The 22989-nt window shown below is 47.1% G+C and overlaps 1 protein-coding gene across 2 annotated transcripts in view; it reads right to left on the bottom strand.

Moving 5' to 3' along the window:
- Positions 1-6714: 6714 nt before the first annotated feature.
- The window catches only part of CA5A (carbonic anhydrase 5A), a 40994-nt gene continuing 24719 nt past the window's right edge, over positions 6715-22989 (bottom strand). The window contains exons 3-8 of one of the 2 annotated variants that reach the window (XM_066348536.1): positions 21276-21394; positions 17865-17960; positions 17647-17709; positions 10590-10745; positions 7516-7614; positions 6715-6954 (exon numbers count right to left, since the gene is read on the bottom strand). In XM_066348536.1, coding sequence (XP_066204633.1) covers positions 6949-6954; positions 7516-7614; positions 10590-10745; positions 17647-17709; positions 17865-17960; positions 21276-21394 — 539 coding nt within the window. In that variant the 3' untranslated portion in view covers positions 6715-6948. Of the gene's footprint in view, positions 6955-7125; positions 7615-10589; positions 10746-17646; positions 17710-17864; positions 17961-21275; positions 21395-22989 lie in introns of those variants that run through there. The other variant, XM_066348535.1, reaches the window with a different exon arrangement.

The raw sequence follows: 22989 nt of genomic DNA, 5'->3' as shown, positions 1-22989 counted from the left end.
AGCCAGGACAAGTTGACTCTCACATTGAACTTGCTCTCACCTTGCCCTGGACTTCAGGGAGAACTCATCTCACGAGTCACATCCCGGCACTGAGCGGTACTAACCTAGGTGCACGTGCACTAGGAAGCTGTTCTTGTAATTCTGTCGAGTTTGGAGAGACTTGCGTTCTTTGCACACAGAGTTTCCGGAATTGCTCACTCCAGCTACTTGGCCTTCCTCTCAGTTTTGGACACAAGGCCACAGGGCAGATGCCAAACACACCAGCTCAGAGAGAGAAGGTCAGATCTCCGAAGGCAGATTTGGGAGCTGAGAGTTCAATCCTAGACTTAAATGTTCACCACCGTACACAGTGCCTCTACTGTGAGAGCCCACACACCGCGGCTACTCCGTAGCGCTCCGCGCTGACCCACGCCCGCCCCCACACTCACTCTCACACACAGCAGCAGGATGCGCAGCAGCACAGAGGAGAAGGTGACTTCTCCTAGAGTGGGGCTGATTTTGTGAAAATATTACAAAAGAGAAGGCACTTCAGCTGAGCCTGAATGATAGAAATATGTTCACAAGCAGAGCCTGAGGAGAAGCGCGTTCCCAGAGGAGAGGACAGTAGGACTGAAGGCACCGAGGTGAGAGCCCACGCTGCTAATTGGGAATGGCAAGGGGCACTGAGCTTCATCAGCTGGAGCAGCTCATTCACTTTCTATTGAATGAGTGTTTATTTGGTGCTGTGAGCAAGCAGGTGTGTGAAGACACCACCCTCTCAGGGCTAACCTCCCAGAGTGAGAAACCGTGGTGAGCAGCTAACAAGCATGGTAACATGCTAACTGTGGACGGAGATGAGTCCGGGTCCAAGCAGTGGGGGTTGAGGATGGCAGGGAGGCCTGTGGCCACGGCAGAGGCTGAGAAGGAGGTTGAGGGTGCGGGTGACTCATGCAAATAACTATGGGGACAGCCAGCCAAGCGAAGAGCCCTCTGTGCAGAGGTCGATATGGAAGGAAAAAGCTTGTGCTCAATTCCAAGTGGAAAAGCAAGTCTCAGTTTTGAACAGGGAGGCAGATAGTCAAGTTGACATTTCCCCTCCCAAACCTCTGTACTGCCAAGAGAAGAATGGAGTAGGTGGGCATAGGCAGACCCTGGAAAGAAGTGGCAAAACCAGGAGGCTAGCGATGTAATTCTGGCTAGAGATGGGGCCGCCTTGTAGCAGTCACAGAGGAAGTGGAGAACAGTGAGTGGGTCTGAAATATGCAACAGAATAGGGGTGCTGCCAACAGGACCCACCGATACCTGGAGGGTGGGGAATAGGTGCCATGAGAGGTTTCCCCAAGGCTGGCCTGGGTGCTGGGTGGATGGAAGTGCTGTTTACTGAGATGGGGTCAGCGGGTGCCTTTCAGGAAAAGAGACAAGCCCTAAGGGACAAGGTACCCCTTTATTGCTGGGGATAACTGTGTACCAGGTGCAGTCTGGGAGTCCCCAGGAGGCCTCTGTGAGGAGTGGGGTGTTTCAGCTGATAGCAGAAGGAGGAGCAGTTGGGAGCAGGTGGAAGAGGGTAGGTCCAGCCGGCCAGGACCAGCTGTGGGGAGTGGCCAGATTCCTGGTTGGCACAGAATGGGCAACAGGGAGGGGATGGCGAAAGTGAGCCCGGGTCACCACATGAGAACTGTGGATTTTTCCCATGGTGGGCAATGAGGAGGGGATTTAGTCAGGCTTGTGGCCCATTCCGCTCAATCACCCAAGAACCAGCAAGAAAAGGAGAGGGGAGGATAGGGACAGCAGTTTGCTATGAACCTACAAGCTTCTCACTCATTTGTATTTTTACAAAATGAGAAAATAACATAAAAGCAAAGGGAGGAAGCCTTGAACTTTAAAAGTTGGGCCAGAAATTCTACAATACAATCCTAAACCACAATGGTGTCACAGTGAGAGCCATCCCGCAAACCCACAGACCTTGACTTGGACTTCCGTGCCTGGCTGCCACTCCGGACAGGGAGTGGAAGCGCCTGTGTTTGTTTTATTGTGCTGTTGCTTTGAGGGCCGAGATCAACGTCTTTCCTCTCGGCGTGTTTGTGGTTTCATTGCAATGCGTCAGGCTTGGTGTGCTTACTGGGGAAATCTGTGTCTCAGCGTTAACGCTGGTTTTTAAAAATAACTGACAACGGAGAACGTCAACCAGGAGACAAAGACGTTTGTGCATTCAGAGGAAAGAACTATATCAACAGGAAAAATGAAGAGAAAAGCACCCCACCTGTTTTTGGAATTCTTGTTGGGACATGTACAATATTATCATGTGGTAAGTGGAACCGAGATCAAGAAGCTGTAGTTTTCCCTCCCTCCTGCAAGGCTCCTCTGGACACCTGGGTTTTTCTCTGTCTCAAAGTCACCATGGAAATGGCCCATGGAAAACTGACACATGGCTGCTTTTTGCACATCCAACTCGAAGACCCCACTCTCCAATTACTGTCGTTCTTTCCATGTCTGAGAATGCTACCCTCATAAGCTGCAGGAGATCTGAGCAGGTGCCTTTTTTGGGTGGAATTTGGAGATACAACTGCAGGTTATTATAGAATATGATTTCTCATTAAATTGCCAAGTTCAAGACTATTTTTTATTGTATTCAGAGCCTGAATTTAACTGTGCACATCAGGGAAGTCAAAAGCAAAATGCTGCACAGGCCCTGGGGGACTGCCTACAACCCAGAGGTCGCAAGAGTCTCCACCCCTCAAGTGAGCCTCAGTTTTCCCATGAAGACCATTTCATAGAATGTTTGTAGAACTTGTTAGAACAACTGAATGGGAGTGCATGCTCTCATCCTTAGTATGCAATCCAGTCACTGGGAGCTTTGTAAAAACCATTCCTTAGACCCAGGGTAGCACAAGCTTTGGGGGTCAGGGCTGGGGCTGTGGTTCAGACTCACAAGGAGGGTGGAAGATTACTGAATATGTATGAAAACACTGAGCCCTTGTCTGGCTGGGGACGTAGCTACAGATGTGGGAACTATTAGTGATCGTGGCATGCCCCGCTGCTGGTTAAACTCCTAATTATTGATTATCAGTAAGTAGGGATATCAGCTTAGAAGTTGAACAAAAACATGTCTGTTTTGTTCACATTCTTTTATCAGTATCTACAGTATGTCTGAAAAGTCATGGTGCACTTTTGACCAGTCACAGGAAAGCAACAAAAGATGGTAGAAATGTGAAATCTGCACCAAATAAAAGGAAAACTCTCCCAGTTTCATACCTATTCAGTGCAGTTCGATGTGGGCTCACGCACAGATTTTTTTAGGGCTCCTTATGTAGCTATCCCGTATAGCCTCTACAGACTCGTCACTGACTGATGGCCTACCAGAACAGGGTTTCTCCACCAAACTGCCGGTTTCCTTCAACTGCTTATCCCACCCAGTAATGTTATTCCTATGTGGTGGCACTTCGTTATAAACGCGCCGGTATTCACGTTGCACTTTGGTCACAGAACACACTGAACTTTCCTCTGTACCGTCCACATCTCGACTGGCATGGCCGTGGGCTGCTCCGCTGTATACACGGTGTTATGTCATCATCTGCGCATGCGCACATGCTGCCACATCATCCTACAGAAACTGGGAGGGTTTTCCTTTTATTTGTTGCAGATTTCACATTTCTATCGTCTTTTGTTGCTCTCCTGTGACCGGTCAAAAGTGCACCATGACTTTATGGACACATTGTATTTTGACTCCTTTGAGCCAATCCTTTTTTCACCCAGCATCACCACCAAACTCAATCCTTTTAAGAGCCAAACATATTTTATTTTAAACTATTTTTGTTGAGGATGAATGACTTGGTCTGCCTCCATAAACAGAGCTGACTTCTCTTGATGGTGCCAGGTACCTGGGGGCAGTGTGTTTCCCGATGCACTTTGTAGGTAGCTATGGAACACTGCGAGGGTGGGCCTGTCTGCCTGGCCTCTGCTTAGCGACTCTGGTGACATCCCTGATTCTGCAGCCTCTGCAGCCCCTCAGTGTGTCCTGATGCTTCCAATCTCCCAACTGCTTCACTTATTCTGGGAAGTGCTTGAGCCAACGTCCCAGCTGCCTCACGTCCTGTCCACAGAAGCTCAGAAACCTGAGCTCTCTCTTGAGTGGGTAAGCAAAGCATTTCTTTAAATTGAGGTGCAATATATACCTTGTGAAGTATGTAAAGTGCATGAATATTGAGTGTTCACCTCAGTGGTCTTTTACATACGTACAAACCCATGAAACGAATGTCCAGGTTAAGCGGCACTGCCCAACAAGGTAGCCACTGGCTGGCCATGTGTGGCATTTAAATATTAACTAATTAAAATTACGTACAATCAAAATCCAGCCTCTCAATCACACTGACCACAGTTCAAGGGCTCAGTGGCCAAGCGCTGCTGTATGTAGGACAATGCAGTAGTTCTATGTCATTCTACCACAGGAAGTGCTATAGGAGAGTACAGCTCTGGGACATTTCCAATACCTACCCCAGCAGTTGCTCCAACTCCATTGCGCCTTTTCAGTCCATCTCCTTTCCCCAGAGCTGCTGCATGCTGCTCTGCTGAAGTTGCTACAGGCTGGTTTTGCATACACAGTTCACTGAATAGTGGCCCAAGATGGTCACATCCCTGTGACCTTACACAGTAAAGGAACTTTGCAGGTATAATTAAGTTTAAGATTTTGAGATGCTGGAGTATTCTGGATAGATAGTAAGTCCAATGTTATCACAGAGTCCTTCTGAGAGGGAGGCAGGAGGTCACCAAATTGTGGTCATTTGTTACAACAGCCATAGTAAACTCTCCTTATGAGCTAAAGTCCGCTCACTAGACACTCAGAATGGCCACATTTTCTCAAAAGACAAGAAACATTTTTGGGTCCCAACCAAACTTAAAAATATCTCCTTTCCTCTTGGACATCGTACGCCTCTGGCGATTGAAGCTATCTGCCTATCCAGAGTCCTGTGCTCAACTGCAACAGCCATGCCTCAGCCCATCACTGATGCACCCAAACTTTTGTTTTGTGGTGAAATAAATATGACACCAGAGCCTTTGTGAACCAACATTAAAGCCCGTTGTGGCCTGGCCTGTGGTGGCACAGTGGATAGAGTGTCGACCTGGAACGCTGAGGTTGCCGGTTTGAAACCCTGGGCTTGCCCGGTCAAGGCACACACAACAAGCAAGCAATGAACAACTAAATTGAAGCAACTATGAGTTGATAGTTCTTGCTCAGTCCCCCTCTCCTCTCTCTGTAAAATAAATACATAAAATCTTAAGTAAAACAAAACAAAAAGCTTGTTGCGCCACATCTGCACAAAGCGCTGCGATGTGATGGGTGCCCGTGAGCAGCTCTCCCTTTCCAGGGAAGCACGTGTGTGAGGCAGTTTAGGATTGCTTTCTCTGCAGTCGCTGCCAGACGTTGACTACCTCAAAGCCAGACTGTAAATTGTTGGTAATATAAGGAGTTCTATGATTGGGGGAAAATGGAAATCTCTGTCAAAACAAACCACATTCATTATACAGGTTCCCTTTGATTTTAGATGTTATTTGTGGGCCATAATGAGTATATTATTTATTTATTTATTTATTTATTTATTTATTTATTTATTTATTTATTTTACAGAGACAGAGAGAGAGAGTCAGAGTGAGGGATAGACAGGGACAGACAGACAGGAACGGAGAGATGAGAAGCATCAATCATTAGTTTTTTGTTGCGCATTGCGACACCTTAGTTGTTCATTGATTGCTTTCTCATATGTGCCTTGACCATGGGCCTTCAGCAGACTGAGCAACCCCTTGCTTGAGCCAGCAACCTTGGATCCAAGCTGGTGAATTTTTTTTTTCTCAAACCAGATGAGCCCACGCTCAAGCTGGCAACCTCGGGGTCTCGAACCTGGGTCTTCCACATCCCAGTTCAACGCTCTATCCACTGTGCCACCACCTGGTCAGACAGTATATTTATTTTTTATATCTCAATATGAGATGGAGTTTATCACTACCCCTTGGTAGACAGAATAGCATTTGCTAATTTTTCTGTGCTGGTTTTCATTGTTTATCTGACAGTCAGATAATATTGGAAGATAACATGATTAGGCTGTTTATAGAGCTGCATCTCTACCAGAGGGGAATATTTTAAATGTTCCAAAAATAAAAATACTATTATCATTAGGATATTAGTCAGCCTTCAAAAAGAAAAAGAGAGACATTCTGACACATCCTACAACATGGATGAACTTTGTGGACGTTATGCTGAGGGAGATAAAGCAGTCACAAAAGGACAAATACTGTGTTATTCTATTCATATTGTTTCCTAGAGCATCCAAAATAATAGAGACAGAAGGTAGAATTGTGGGTGCCTAGGGCTAGGGGGGAGGGGAGAATGGAGAGTTAATGTTTTTTTTGTTTGTTTGTTTTACAGGGACAGAGAGTCAGAAGAGGGGTAGATAGGGACAGACAGACAGGAACGGAGAGAAATGAGAAGCATCAGTCATCAGTTTTTCATTGCAACACCTTAGTTCTTCATTGATTGCTTTCTCATATATGCCTTTACTGTGGGTCTTCAGCAGACCGAGTAACCCCTTGCTCGAGCCAGCGACCTTGGGCCCAAACTGGTGAGCTTTGCTCAAACCAGATGAGCCTGTGCTCAAGCTGGAGACCTCAGAGTCTCGAACCTGGGTCCTTCTGCATCCCAGTCTGACACTCTATCCACTGTGCCACCGCCTGTCAGGCTGGAGAGTTAATGTTTAATGGAGACAGTTCAGTTTTACATGATGGAGAGAACTATAGTGGTGGATGGTGGTGATAACTCTACAACCCTGTACACTTACAAATTGGAATGCTCACTTTCTGCAAGCATGCACTGAGGAAAGGCCATGTGAGGACACAGGGAGAAGGCACCATCTGCAAACCAAGGAGAAAGGCCTCACCAGAACTTGGCAATGTTGGCACCTTGATCTTGGACTTCCAGTCTTAGAATTGTGGGAAAATACATTTCTGTTGTTGAACTTCTTACTTTGGAGGTCATTTTGCTATAGTAGCCCCAAGACACACAAACTCTTTTTCCTGGGAACTATTGGGGTGTTCAATAGTGTGGACTATTGAACACAATAGTGTGGACTATTGTGGACTATTGGGGAACAATGAGTGTGAAGAAGAAACAGAGGGCACCCACCTGGAGAGAGGAAAGCATAGAACTGAGAGAGGGCTGGGTGGATGACTTCAGTCATGGGGGTGGGACTGGCTCAGCCCCCTGAGGTCCCCATGCACTGCTGTGAGTCCCATGAGATACTGTGTGTCCCTGATATCTATTCCCCATCAGCTTAAGCTTCTTTGAAGTGATTCTTTTCATTGTAACTGAAAAGTACACCGAGTAAAACAGTAATCTCCATCTCTCTAATTTCAGAGGTTACATGTGACCACACCAAGAAACTTGGGAAACACTACTTCCTCTATTTAAAGTCAGTTCTACACATTGATTTGGATATAATGAATTTAGGATCTGGTGCCCTCCTCAGGGGCCTGGAAGGATGAACGGACCTTTCGGTTCATCAGCGGTTGAAGTGGGCGGTAATTGTTCACCATCGTCTTCTCTTCTTCACCGAGTGCAGTAAACAATAGCGTGCGGAATGCGGCCAGCTGGAATAGAGAGCAAACTACCAGAGTAATCTGGGTTCAGGGACAGAGAGAACCAGCTCCCAAGTGTCCCTCGTGTCTTATGCAGTCCCTTCCCACATTGAATCAGGGATGGCCCTGTGTGGCTAATATGACACAGGGTGACTCCTGAACTATGTCAAGAAAGACATTGCAGATTCCACTGTGGTCTCTTAGATCACTTGCTCTAAAGAAGCCAGCTGCCATGCTGTGAGGACACGCAAACAGCCACATAGGGAGGCCCATGTGGAGAGGAACTGAGCACACAGCCAGCACCAACTTTCAAGTTACTTGTGTAAGCCACTTTGGGAAGGAATCTTCCAGCCCCATGAAAGCTTTCAGAAAACTGCAGCCCCAGTCAACATGTGACTGTAACTCCATGAGAGAGCCCAGACAAGAACCACCCCAAATTCTGATCCATAACAACTCTTAGAGATAATAAGTGATTACTATTTTCTTAAGTCACTAACTTATGGGGCTATTTGTTACACAGCAATAAAGAACTAATGTATATAATATAATTGCTAAAGTAACATTTGATTCACTTTTCACTCAAGAAACTAAAAGATTATTTTCATGTGTCATCCATCTCATTTGTTCTCAGAATGAGCTCTGTGAGAATAACTCCTGTGTTTAATTAATACAGAAGTTTAATTGATACAGAGTTAATACATTTTATCTACATAATGACCACTTAATGAACGAGTTAGAGCTGCATGGCTGATGAAGTTCCCTCTAGAGCTGTGTTGGGCATGGTGTACACACTCTCCCATGCACTCAAACTCAGTGTTCTTTTGCACGTGTTTTTGACTTTCTCAAAAATGCAGCCTTTCTCCTCTCCTCCACTTGGCAATCTCTTTCCCAAGTGTCCAGGGGGTGCATACACCACCTCCCCAGTTCCCTTGGTCAGGGTAAGGAGCTTCTGCTCTGTATTTTTATATAATACTCACTCATCATCACTCTGCCTTAAAACTATTCACTTACGTTTCCATTTCCCACCAGACAACAGTTTGCAGAGACTGACATCATTGTTTTTGTATTACATTCTCCTTTCTCCCCTTCTCCCACCCTTTTCTGCTACAAACTTGACACAGGATAGGTGCTTATTACATGTTTGTTGAGTGAAAGAGGGGTCTTGGTGACTAGGGCCATTCTTCCGCCAAGGCCTTCCTGATGTCTGCAACAGTTCTGGTTTGGGGGTATGATAGGTAGTCTGCAACCCACATCTCAAAGTAAGCAAAGGGCATCATTCCACCACTACCCCCATGACTTTTAAATGAGATTTTCATAGACTCGTGAGGCGGGAAGAACCTTCTAAGAGTGCATCTAGAACCAGAGGTGATAAATATTGCTGTGATTGATCAGAAATGTCTGCCCCGGGCAGGGGTGGGAGAGTGACACCGTACTTGCTGTGTAGTTGTCATCCCTAAATTTAAACTGCCCTAGACAGATGGACTTTCTCCTGATTCTTGAGATTTCCAGAGGGAAAGATGCTATAACTTTAAAATACATATATACACATATGTAACATCACTTATTTTTTAAAAAAAAGATAGACTATTTAGATACAAAAATAGAAGAAAATAAAAACCATTGCAGATCATGACACTGGGACAACAAGTAATGAGTTTTTGGTGTGTATCTACGTGATAAAGTTAGGGTATTTACTGTTCAGTAAGTATTCACTCACTTCCTCTCTGCCTCACTGACTCTGGCCTTGCCATTGCGACTTGTTTTGGCCAAAAGGATGTGAGCAGGTGTGATGCAAGTAGAAGCCTGAAGTGTGCATATATGGTTTGGCTTGTCTTTTACATTTTTGTCATTTACCGTGAGAAGCCGCCCTTAGTAGTCACTGGTTCAAGGAGCATGAGAGGCACTGGGCCTGATCCAACCAATCACTAACTTCTGTGAAGCCCAGCCATCCACAACCTAAAATAGAGCCTCATCACCAACCCACAGACCCGCAAGCACAGAAAACAAATGCTTGTTATATGCCATTGAGTTTTGGGGTGGTTTGTTACGTAGAATTATAGCCATAGTTGACTAATACAATCCATCTGGAATTTTCACTCAAAATATATAGTTCTGTAACTTCTTAATATAGTCTGTAAGAAAATCCTCTGTAGTCTTAATTTCTTACTGTTCTATCATTCAGAGAAAGTGGAACAAACTAAAATGTTCTCTTCTTCCTCAACAATCCTATTTCTTTTTTTAATTTTTTTTATTTATTCATTTTTTTTAGAGAGGAGAGAGAGAGGGAGAGAGAGAAACAGAGAGAGAGAAGGGGGAAGAGCTGGAAGCATCAACTTCCATATGTGCCTTGACCAGGCAAGCCCAGGGTTTCGAACCGGCAACCTCAGCATTTCCAGGTTGACGCTTTATCCACCGCGCCACCACAGGTCAGGCCAACAATCCTATTTCTTTAATGGCTTTCCAACATTCATCTGTGACATCCCTAACTTGGTTAATTTATTCACCAACAAATACCTACCGAGGGCCCATTATGGGCTAGGATCTGTGTCCCAATTATAATGTCACTTCTGTTCTTTTAAAGTAACTTTACCCTGACAAAGACTGAAGAGGAAGCATTGACCAAATTCAACCATTAGTCATTAGGGATACTTGCCACGTTCGAACTCTAAACCACTGAAGATTAGATAGTGCTAAACTATAACAGTTTCCCGCCATATCAATTTCCTCTTCCCCTTCTCTCCCCGCTTCTCTCTGTATCTCTGTCTCTCGCACACACTACTATCTCAAGTTAAAAAAAAATTGTAACTTCAGGAACCTCTGCTCAATCTCAACAAACTTGCATTTCAGCTGGAAAATTCTTCTTGTGCAGGAACCTCCCAAACATACCAAAGGATAGAACTCCATGATGCTCGCTCACAATATCTTAGCTACACTGTCAAACAATTTCTTTAAGCCAGTCCCACTACACCCTCTACGGCACAGCTCACCTGGTTCGGAGCCACTTCAATGGGCTTTTTCTGGATGATCCAGGTGACCGACTCAGTTAGCGGAGGAGTGGTGAGGGAGCCCGGGTAGGTCCAGTAATCCCGGCAGGTGGGCAGCAGACAGGAGGGCTCGAAGGGGCCCAAGGCCGCCTGCGCATCCTGAGAGACAGAGGCCACAGGCCGTGTCAGTGCTCAGGCGGAGACGCAGCGGCTCAGGAAGGAAGGAGATAGCGTGCCATCTTTATCTCTGAGATGTGGCTCTCATGTCTCTAGGAGGGAAGTGTGTTCCCTGAGATACAGGCTGTGAGGCCATGGTTGATATATATATATAATATATATATAATTTTTTTTTTTTAGAGAGAGGAGAGGGAAAGACAGAGAGCGAGAGAGGAGAGACAGAGAGAGAAGGGGGGGGGAGGAGCTGGAAGCATCAACTCTTATATGTGCCTTGACCAGGCAAGCCCAGGGTTTTGAACCGGCGACCTCAGCATTTCCAGGTCGACGCTTTATCCACTGCGCCACCACAGGTCAGGCTATTTTTTCTTTTAAAGTTACTATTTCCATATACCTAGGCTGTGAACATACTACACATTTAAAAATTGTGGTAAAATAACATATATAACATAAAACCTCCCATTTTAATAATTTTTAAGTGTATAGTTCTGTGGCATTGAGCACATTCACGCTCCTGTGCAACTGTCACCACCATCCATCTCCGGGACTTTCTCAACCTCCTAAACTGGAACTCTGCCCCCATTGGACACAAACTCCCTCTCCCTCTCCCCCAGTCCCTGGAAACCACCATTTTGCTTTCTGTCTCTATGAATCTGACTCCTCTAGGGACCTCATATGAGTGAAATCACGCCATATTTGCCCTTTCGTGACTGGCTTATCTCACTTAGCATAATGTCCTCAGGTTCATCCATATTGTAGTATGTGTCAGAATTTCCTCCCTTTTTAAGACTGACTAATGTACCATATTGTATTTATCCATTGCTTGTATCTCTTGGCTATTGTGAGTAATGCTACCGTGAACAAGAATATACCAATATCTCTTTAAGACCTGGCTTTCAATTATTTTCTATATGTACCCAGAAGAGGAAATTTTAGATACTATGGGAATTCTATGTTTAACTTTTTGAGAAACTGCTAGACTGTTTTTCAAAGTGACTGTCCTTTTAAGACAGCTTGGCTTCTCTTTAAAGCAGCCGTCCTGATGTAAGAGCTGTGGTAATGACATTCACTCAGGAAGATGCCCTGCATTGAGCCTGTTCCCTGACTCTTAAGCCAGAATTTTCCTCCTCACAGGAAACAGGTGGGGTTGATGGACTTGGATGGCTCTTCTCAACCACTGTGTGCCTGGCCCTGTGCTGCTCCCACAAGGGACTCCCATCAGCACATCCTGCTTGGGATCCCTGTGTTCAGCATTCATGTTCGCTCGCTCTCTGTGCTTTATAAAAGGATAAGGAGAAACCTGCCTCTCTGAGTTCCAGGTGACACGGATGGGGTGCTCCCCTTGGTTCATTCGTTCACTCACCGCTATACATTTAGCACTGACAGTAAACCTGACTCTATCTTAGGATCTGGAGCACAAAACCACTGCTTTTGTGGCACCTTACTGGAGGAAAGCAGAGACAGCACACCAAATAATAAGTAAATACCTAGCAGTTTACGTGGGGATAAGTAAATACCTAGCAGTTTACATGGGGATAAGTGTGATGGAGAAAAATAAAGTAGGGCAGTGGAGGGGTGTTATCAGAGAGATGGTCCTGAAGGCCTCACTGGGATGGTGACATTTGAGCAAAGAGATGGAGGAGATGAAGGAAGAGGCTATGCAGGTTCCAGGGGTGGACAAAGCCTGTGCCAAGGCCCAGACAGGTGTGGTCTGATGGCTGGAGGAACAGCAGAGAGATCATGCGGCTGGAATAAGTAAATGAGACACAAAAGCAATAAAAAGAGATGCAACGGGGGGAACCAGCAGATACAGACACCCCTGCTTCTGCCTGGGGCTGGGAGCACTGAGGAGACCCACCAGCAGAGGCGGGAGTGAGGGGCTGCTCTCTGGGACCTGCTCAGCACAGCACTGGGACACAGAGCGGCAGGAGGGCCTCTGGGCCAGTGTCCACTTCCTTGTAAGCCAGAGGCATCTGAGCAGGCTTTTGCTCGAAGATGAAAGGATCCCTTGTGGTCCCTGGGGTTGACAGGCCCCAGATGGTGGCTCCTAACCCTCTGTAAATTGAGTGAGGCTGAAAGGCTGAAGTGGGGACATGCCTGCAATCAACATAACACAACCAGCCTCAACTCCGGACCTAGCGTGGGCCAGGCGCTGCGGGAAGATATTCAAGCATGAAGCAAACATTTTCTTGTCCCCAAGGAAGGGGGCCTCCCTGCATATCAGGCTCCTTCCACTGAGCATTCAAAGGCAAAAACAAGGGTCCCGATGACCTCGCTGGTACACCAATGGCTGGCTTTTATCAGTCAGAAACGGGAAGATGTTAGCTAAGCTGCCGACAAGAAGGAGGTAAATTGGTTCACAATGACAGACAATGACAAGGTACCTTGCATGTGCCGATGTTGTTTCACTTTATAATGAATTATTTATCTTCACAAGAACATTATTGTCCTGGCCAGTTGGATCAGTTGTAGAGCACCGGCCTGATGTGTGGATGTCCCTCCTGGGTTTGATTCCCAGTCAGGGCCCACAGGAGAAGCGACTATCTGCTTTTCCACCCCTCCCCCTCCCCTTTCTCTCTCTGTTTCTCTTTTCCTCTCTTGCAGCCATGGCTTGATTGGTGCAAACACAATGGCCCCAGGTGCTGAGAATGGCTCTGTGGAGCCTCCACCATAGGTGCTGAAAACAGCTTGGTTGCAAGCATGGCCCCAGGTGGGGGTTGCCAGGTGGATCTCAGTCCAGGCACATGCAGGAGTCTGTCTCTCTACTTCCCCTCCTCTCACTTGAAAAAAGAAGCGGGGGGTGGGGGGAGAACATTATTGTCCTGGACAGGTGGTGCAGTGAATAAAGCATCATCCTGGTGCACTGAGGTCACAGGTTTGATTCCCCAGTCAGGGCATGTATGAGAAGCAACCAATGAGTACACAACTAAATGGAACAACTAAATAGAACAGTGAATTGATGCTCCTCTCTCTCTCTCTCTCTCTCTCTCTCTCTCTTTGTTCTTCTCTCTCTCTCTCAAGTCAGTAGAAGAATTAAAAAATAACACAGCATTATTGAAACATAATTCACGTAGCATAGAATTCACCCCTTTAAAGTGTATAATTCTATGACTCAATTTTAGAACATTTTCATCACCTCAAAAAGGGAACTCCAGAAAAGAAAAATCCAGTAAATACTGTTTGGCCACCTCTCCACCCTTGCCCCACACGGTCATAGGCCCCACTAATCTGCTCTCTGCCCACATCCCCAAACCTCTCCACCCTTGTCCCACACTGTCATAGGCCCCACTAATCTGCTCTCTGCCCACATCTCCGAACCTCTCCACCCTTGCCCCACACTGTCATAGGCCCCACTAATCTGCTCTCTGCCCACTTGCCCGAACCTCTCCACCCTTGCCCCACACTGTCATAGGCCCCACTAATCTGCTCTCTGCCCACATGGATTTGCCTGTCTTGGGCATTTCCAATAAACAGAATTACATAATGTCTGGCTTCTCTCACTCAGTTTAAAATCTTCAAGGTCCATCCATGTCATAGTGTGTTGAGGCTTCATTGCTTTTTATGGCTGAATGATGTTTGGTCTACTTAATTCTTGAAGGAAACAGGTCCCACATGCACAAGGGACAAAATACCAAAGGTACCAGTGGATGTGTGGTGACAAATACATCCCTTCTCCCTCCCCTAGTCCCCAGCCCTGAAGGCTGCCAGGCACCTTCTGAGATGATCACCTTAAATTTTCAGAACCACCTTTTATTTTTATGTCCTTTTTTTGTTTTTACAGAGACAGAGAGAGTCAGAGAGAGGGATAGATAGGGACAGACAGACAGGAACGGAGAGAGATGAGAAGTATCAATCATCACTTTTTCGTTGCGACATCTTAGTTCATTGATTGCTTTCTCATACGTGCCTTGACCGTGGGCCTTCAGCAGATTGAGTAACCCCTTGCTCGAGCCAGCAACCTTGGGTCCAAGCTGGTGAGCTTTACTCAAACCAGATGAGCCCGCGCTCAAGCTGGCGACCTCAGGGTCTCAAACCTGGGTCCTTCCGCATCCCAGTCCGACACTCTATCCACTGCGCCACCTCCTGGTCAGGCTATTTTTTATGTTCTTGATGAAGAAAGTAAGATAGACATAAATGACGCTCCCCAAATCACACAATTAGACAGTAGCACAGCCCAGATGCTACAGGAGGTCTGTCCCATGTCAAGGCCAGGGCTGGTCCCTCCCTCCTAGGGGGTGGCAGGGTGATATAGAGGCAGTGGATCATATGGCAGAGCAGCTAGGGGATGCACCGCTCTGTCCACTGCCAGTTTCTTGCCAATTAAAATCTTGAGAGGTCATGTACATATTTCAGTAATGTCCCCAGGAGCTCTGTGTCCTGTCCCTATAGCACATTAGGGCTCAGAGCAGCCTATGATACAGAAAACCGTTACTGGTTGGAGCCCGCAAAGCAAGTCAAGACCCTTTCTTCCTTTTCTTTTTTCTTTTTTTCCAAGTGAGAAGAGAGCAGATAGACAGACTCCCACATGCACCCTGACCAGGATCCACCTGGCAACCCCATCTGGGGCCAATGCTCTGTCCATCTGGGGCCATGCTTGCAACCTAGCTATTTTTAGCTCACCTGAGGCAGAGGCTCTATGGCTCTATGCAGCCATCCTCAGCACCCGGGTGATTCACTCAAACCAATTGAGCCATGGCTGCAGGAGGGGAAGAGAGAGAGAGAGAAAGAAGGGGGAGAGGGAGGAATAGAGAAGCAGATGGTTGCTTTTCCTGTTTGTCCTGACCAGGAATCAAACCCAGGACATCCACATGTTGGGCCAACATTCTACCACTGAGCCAACCGGCCAGGGCTTCAAGGCCCCTTCTTGATGTGTCTGTCAGCCCCACTGGCTAGAGTGTTAGCTGGGAGCACAGGGCGTGGTTGGGACCACCACCCACCACAAATACAGACAGCCCAGATCCTGGTGGATGGGCACCTACTCCTTACGTCTTCGCTGTTCTCTTTTCTAAAATGTACATCCCATTTCGGAAAGAGGGAAGGTAGCTTACAAAGAAAGCTCAATTCAGTACAACTCAGGAGAACAAAAATGGAAGAAAAGGCAAAACCATTGGGTTTGGAACAAATCAATAGTCTCCAAAGCTTGGTGGGGCTGACTGCACGAAGGCTTTGGGATGGGACGTGCAGGGTGGAGCACTATTCTGTGTGGCCCTGGGTGGGGAACCCGCGGCTCTACAGCCTTGTAAAAACCATTAGAATGTACACACCAGAGGTGACTCATAACACTGCAAAATTGGAAGCATTGCCGCAGAACCCAGGATGGATACAGGCTGTGACAAATGACTGATGGATTGCACTTTCCAATGGAGAACCGACTCTTGTGCTCTGAGGCTGGGCCCTTTGCCGCTTAAGATGTTAACTCTAATTTTTCAGGTGAGGAAACCAAGGTCCAGAGATGGTCATTAGGACCAGAACTGAGCCCAGACAGCATCTTCTGTCACTTTACTGACACCATTTCTCCTATGTGGTTGGCCCAGGAGACCCTGAGTTTGCCCGAGTTGGGATGGGGCGTGGGGGAGAATGCTCCAGAGCCTTCCTTAGAAAGAAAACAGTCCCCTGAGTAAACAGGACCTCACAGCCAGCTCCTTTCTTTCCCACCAGGAGGTGGAGACCACGCCATGTAGGAGGTGGATGCTGGTGGGAAAAACATCTCAGGTTTACTCTGGCCAAAGACCAGCAAGGAAGAGGATGCTCCAAGCACCTTGACCTTGTGGAGTTCCTGAGCTGGCAGACGTGGCAGCGGGGGTAGGAAGAGTGATCTGGTCTTGGTCCCACAAGGCCCACCCGGAGGTCAACATCAAAGGGAATGCACCACACAGATCAAAGGACCCCTGTGAACCAACCTAGGAAGGGCTGACCTGCAGCTTTCCTGTAGAGCCGAGCTCACCATTGTTAAGACAGGTGGGATCCCCATCCGTGCACATGTTCAAGGACCATGGTGACTGCTTCCGTCTCAGAATGCTTTTTGTTTAGTAGCGAACAAATAAACTGCATTTCTTTGAAATTCCCACTTCTGTATCAAAGTCCTTTCTTAGCCCGATGTTGGAGAAAAGCTACATTGTTACAGTCCTTGTCATCTTTTTGATTGTGCTTAGTGCAACAAGGATCCCAGGGGGAGCTGGGCCAGACCTGCTCTGTCACACGAGAGCTGTGGGTTTGCAGGATCTTCCCTCTTTCCCTTGTTCTGTGCTCTCAGGCATGAAGATACTCCAGGAGTATTCCAGGTGGCACTTGGGTAGGCACTCTTAAATGTTAGTAGATATTTCAATCAGTTTAAAAAATTTTTTTTTTAATTTTAAAGAGGAGGGAGGGAGAGAGAGAGAGAGAGAGAAGTGGGGAGGAGCAGGAAGCATCAACTCCCATATGTGCCTTGACCAGGCAAGCCCAGGGTTTTGAACCGGTGACCTCAGCATTCCAGGTCGATGCTTTATCCACTGCGCCACCACAGGTCAGGCTCAATCAGTTTTAAAACAAATGTTATCGCTAATGGATGTCATTGCCTGGGATAGGACCTGTGCAGGGGGACATGGCAAAGGTCTTCAAATGCTGCCTGAACAACTGAACTTTGGGAGACTCAAATCAAGTCCAGCAGCCCATTTATATTGAGAAGGGAGGGCCCCGGGAATAGCAGTGACACAATGACATCAGAGAGCGAGCTAGCTAGTGACGACTGAAGTTAGCCCCAGTAAAGTCCACTTCCAGAATGGGACCCAGACTCTCTCTGCAGCACTCTTTTGATCAAGCTGTCCCCCCCCCCCCTTGCAAATGAGCCAATACTCCAAACAATTTTGCTTTTCCAACTATGCTCATTTTGATATATTTAGCTTACCTTATGTTTTATTTCCGGCAAGACTTCCACCAGCTTCTGCAGTGCATCATGATGGGCCCCCAGCTGCACAGCACAGACATAAGAAATGTTTTCTCAGAAAGGCAGAAGACAAGGTGACAAGCACACCCCGCTCTACGTAGACTGTGCTTAAAGAGCAGCTCTCAGTCACTGCACAGCACTTTCTTCGTTAGAAGAGCTGTGCCCTAGCCACAGGTTACCTTTAAAAATACACCTATCACAGCCAAGCCGTTCTCTCCCATCACCGCTGCTTTGTAGTCTTGGTATTTCACAGAATTCCAGTGAACCAAGTGCAGCTGAAACACAGGAGAAAGAGAAGTTATACCTATCACGATGCAGCAAGAAATAAAACAGTTGCTCCCCTTCTGCGTGGCAGACCTATGTTTCCATTTAACGACTTGAATGAATTTGGTTGCCAGCAGCGGCTAAGTACTGCCGGCACCACCAGCAGCATGCTTGGAGCCCCAGAATGGTTGATAAAATCAGATGGTAAGGGCCTCCAGAGTTTTCGGTGGGAGAGAAAAAGGCTTGTTTTAACTTTGTAAAATAGGAATGAGTGGTTGGATTATTTGCTATTTTTCACATTTCCTTGTACATGGTTTGCCAGATCAAATACAGGACTCCCAGTTAAATTTGAATTTCAGATAAACAACAAATAATTTTTAATCAACATTGCATTTTTTCCTACATTTTTACCCTCCCTTGAACTTCCTCTGTGTCCTTAAATTTTATACTCCTCCCATTTTCCCATGACCAATTTGGCACCAGGATTGGCCAGATGACAAAGATCTAAGTCAGGGGCAGGGGACTAGTGTGGGAAACAGGCTTTCCTGGGTTCTGGCGAGCAGGAGGCCCGGTGAGGACACCTGGGCCGGGCTTTGGTTCTCTGTGATGAGAGTATGCGGTGCTGCCGATGCCGGGTTTGGCTCAGAACCTGGAAGGGTCCTGAGTGTCCCTACATATTTCCTTCTACAGGAATGCGCTGTGGTGCAGGCCTTTCTGAATGGTGACCCAAATCCCGCGTCTGCGAGGACAGAGTCAAGCAAACCCTCCCCATGCAGCTGCTGGATTCCAGCGCCCCAGGGTCCTCTGCCAGGTGGCTGGACCTCATTCCCAAGTCCCCGTGTTCCCAGCCAGGTGCACTGGGGACAAAGAGGGTGGTAAAGCCTCTACCCACCCACCCATAGCTTACCTGGAACCCCCCACCTGCTGTCCTATTGCAATCTCCCAGAAATAGAAACAGCTGAGCCCACGGCCCAGCCTGCAGCCTCCTTCCTTCACAGACACCACCATTGAAGTTGGTTTTGCCTTCCAAGCCCCCGCAGGAAACAGCACCCTGTAACATGCGTCAAAGGCATGGCCAGGAGGGATCTGACTCAGCGAGAGCCCCTGGTGCGTCCCGTCGCTGGTCTTGCCTCTATGCTAATAAATTACAACAGCCTCCTCCGTTAAACTATTTGTTCATGAAAAACCATTGTGCAGATACTGTACACAGTTCATATTGTCAAGTGAAAAGAAGCATGTTGGAAGCCACTGTTCCTTCATTTTTGTCATATTTGTAAATATGTGTATAACAATAGATGTAACACCCTATGTATAAGCTATTCTCAGAGGTCACCTCTGGGTGTGTAATGACAGGTGCTTTTTATTTTGGGGTTTGGCTGGACTCTAGTTTGATTTTAACTCTAGTATTACTCCCAAAACAGTGGCAACAAAAAATTGAAACAAAAACAGTTCATAATTGAAAGGCATCCAAAAGTCAGGTGGTTGGTGGGTGGATAAAAGGATGGGTGGGTGGACAGAGGTGTGATAAAGTGAAAATGGCAAAATATTAAACATAGGATCTGGGTGGCAGCCTCATGGGCTCTCACTGAAGAGTTTTTTCTATTTTTTGGTTGGTGGGAAAGTTTCATAATAAAATATTAGGGCAAATGTTTAAGGCACCACTTATCACCCTACCATACCTACAATAACCAATGTCTAACATTCATCTCTGCTCATTTTTTTTCCTGACTCCCATTTTTTTTTGTTGTTGTTCTTTTTACAGGGACAGAGAGAGAGTCAGAGAGAGGGATAGATAGGGACAGACAGACAGGAACGGAGAGAGATGAGAAGCATCAGTCATCAGTTTTTTGTTGAGACACCTTAGTTGTTCATTGATTGCTTTCTCATATGTGCCTTGACAGCGGGAGTTCAGCAGACTAAGTAACCTCTTGCTCGAGCCAGAGACCTTGGGTCCAAGCTGGTGAGCTTTTTGCTCAAGCCAGATGAGCCCGCGCTCAAGCTGGTGACCTCAGGGTCTCGAACCTGGGTCCTTCCGCATCCCAGTCTGACGCTCTATCCATTGTGCCACCGCTTGGTCAGGCCCTGACTCCCATTTTTTTTTTGTATTTTTCTGAAGTTGGAAACAGGGAGGCAGTCAGACAGACTCCCGCATGCGCCTGACTGGGATCCACCCGGCAAGCCCACTAGGGGGCAATGCTCTGCCCATCTGAGGCATTGCTCCATTGCAACCAGAGCCATTCTAGCGCCTGAGGCAGAGGCCATAGAGCCATCCTCATTCCCCGGGCCAACTTTGCTCCAATGGAGCCTTGGCTGCAGGAGGGGAAGAGAGAGACAGAGAGGAAGGAGAGGGGGAGGGGTGGAGAAGCAGATGGGTGCTTCTCTTGTGTGCCCTGGCTGGGAGTCAAACCCAGGACTCCTGCATGCCAGGCCGACGCTCTACCACTGAGCCAACCGTCCAGGGTCCTGACTCCCATTTTTTTTTTTTTTTTTTTTTTGCATTTTTCTGAAGCTGGAAACGGGGAGAGACAGCCAGACAGACTCCTGCACGTGCCCAACCGGGATCCACCTGGTATGCCCACCAGGGGCGACGCTCTGCCCACCAGGGGGCGACGCTCTGCCCTTCCGGGGGGTCGCCTCGCCACGACCAGAGCCAATCCAGCGCCCGCCCAGGGCAGAGGCCAAGGAGCCATCCCCAGCGCCCGGGCCATCCCCGCTCCAATGGAGCCTCAGCTGCGGGAGGGGAAGAGAAAGACAGAGAGGAAGTAGGGGGGTATGGAGAAGCAAATGGGCACCTCTCCCACGCGCCCTGGCCGGGAATCGAACCCGGGTCCCCCGCACGCCAGGCCGACGCTCCACCGCTGAGCCAACCAGCCAGGGCCCTGACTCCCATTTTTTAATGTTGAAAATACCACTTTGTTTTAGGATGATCTCTGCTGTAACAAGTTTCAGATTGTCAATAGGCAGCCTCAACTGCCTTGAAGGAAGGGAAGGTGCTAGTTTGAAATCGATTACCAGCAAGCATGGGGCTGAGTGAGAGGCTGAAGAGCACACACTGTTCTTGAATTGAATTCCACCTGTCTGATTTTGGCAAGTTACCTAACCACTTAGAACTTCAGTCTCTTCTTCTATTAAAGGAAAGTGCTAATAATACCCTCCTTTATGACAGTCGTGTGATTGAATGGGTAAGGTGGCTCATTGTTCTGGTTTGACCACAAAAGTCCACATCCCAAGGAAATCCCCCCTTTCTGGGCCACTGGGATGGTTGGTCACCCTACAATCGAGCCTGGCATGTAAAAGCATCCACTGCTAGGATGATGTCTACAAACCTCTGCCGGGTACACGTGGTCATCCACCGTGTGCTCTGAGCCCCACTCGTTCACTGCTCCCCAGTGGAAATGGAACTGCTTCAGTCTGTAGTGGTTTTCCAAGGGGCCACCACTAATTCCTGAAAAATAAAACCAATGGGCCTTGTGTGTTAATTTGTCTATTCGTTGAACTGTGGTATTGCTGTGACACTGTCTACACTAAAGTTTCATGATTTCACTCTCTATTGATGTCCTGCTGAAAAAAACAACAAACTGGAGTAAATGCCTGAGAGAATGCAGATCCCAGTACTGCCACCAGGTGGCTGTAGGGGCGTCAACCCGTGCCTGTTAGCAATAGGGCAAAGAAAAACCATTTCTGAGATGCTTGCCCATCCTGTAAGATTTCCAGACTTTCTTAATTTAAAAGAAAAGAAAAGAAAAAAGATGTCTTCTGAGTGAAAAAAAGGACTCAAATCCTATCACAGAATAATTTAATAAACAAATATGTAAAGAGTAAGATTTTAAAACAAACAAATTCTGAGCTTCAACATGCTACCTTTCCCACCAGCTCTGGTTTTCATGCAGCCCTAGCTCGGTCTAGTCCCACTATATGACCAGGTTTTATAGAAACACTCCTTTTTTTTTAAAGATTTTATTTATTTATTTAGAAGGGGGGGGGGAGAGAGAGAGAGAGGAAGGAGATGGGGAGGAGCCAGAATCATCAACTCCCATATGTGCCTTGACCAGGAAAGCCCAGGGTTTTGAACCGGCGACCTCAGCATTCCAGGTCTATGCTTTATCCACTGCGCCACCACAGGTCAGGCAGCTTCCTTTCAAAGTCACTAAATACCCAGCATAACCTCCTCAAGAGTTGTTAGCTTGACGAACACGGGCTCTAACGGGCACATTCTTCATGGAGGAATCTGGCTCTCAGCTGCGGAATTGTGGGCACCATCCAGAGGTTCGGGGTTAGCATGGGGACTCTGCAGTTTAACGGCATCCTGGGGAGCTCTGATGTACATGGCTTAGCCTGCCTTTAGCTGCACTCTAGCTGCCTCTTTGCTAATAAATTTTCATGAACAACTGCTTAAAACATAGTGGTACCTGTTGGACATTTTGCTTTTGATTGAAGAGAGAGTGTGCTACTAGGGTGGCTGGAATAAGTCTGGGAGACACAGCAAAGCACCGGAGTGAATCCCAGGGTGCCCTGCTTGCCTCAACTGCTCTATGTGGCAAATACCACTGGCTAGTGGTGTTTTCTGTCTGGTCTTTACTGTAAAAAAAGTATATTTGTAGCAGGAAGTCTATACAAGAAAATGGTGTTTTCTGTCTGGTCTTTACTGTAAAAAAAGTATATTTGTAGCAGGAAGTCTATACAAGAAAATGCTGGAGTATAAACAAGAAAACAGGTCCTGCTCCTGATTCTGGTCTCAATCAAGTTGTAAAGCTTCCTGCCACCTTTTGTGACTCAAAATGAGGATGTTGGTATAAAACAGTGGTTCTCAAAGTGTGCGCCAGTGCGCCCTAGAAGATTTCAGGTGTGCCCTATGGTATTCCAGAGAAATATGTGCCTGTTGGGGACAAAAACCCAACAGGGTTTTTGGAGTTTAGATTTTGGGGGGACAGAGGTACGGGGAATTGGCTGTAAGCTGACAGTCTGCCCAACCCCCCACCTCACTTGCTTGAGTAGGTTGCAAAAGGCTGTTAAGCTGTGGTGCTGGATTGTTCACACTAC

The sequence above is a fragment of the Saccopteryx leptura genome, chromosome 9 (genome assembly GCF_036850995.1).
Source record: "Saccopteryx leptura isolate mSacLep1 chromosome 9, mSacLep1_pri_phased_curated, whole genome shotgun sequence".
Classification (NCBI taxonomy): Eukaryota; Metazoa; Chordata; class Mammalia; order Chiroptera; family Emballonuridae; genus Saccopteryx; species Saccopteryx leptura.
Note: the sequence above shows the minus strand (reverse complement) of the source record. Positions and strands in the feature narration are given on the sequence as shown.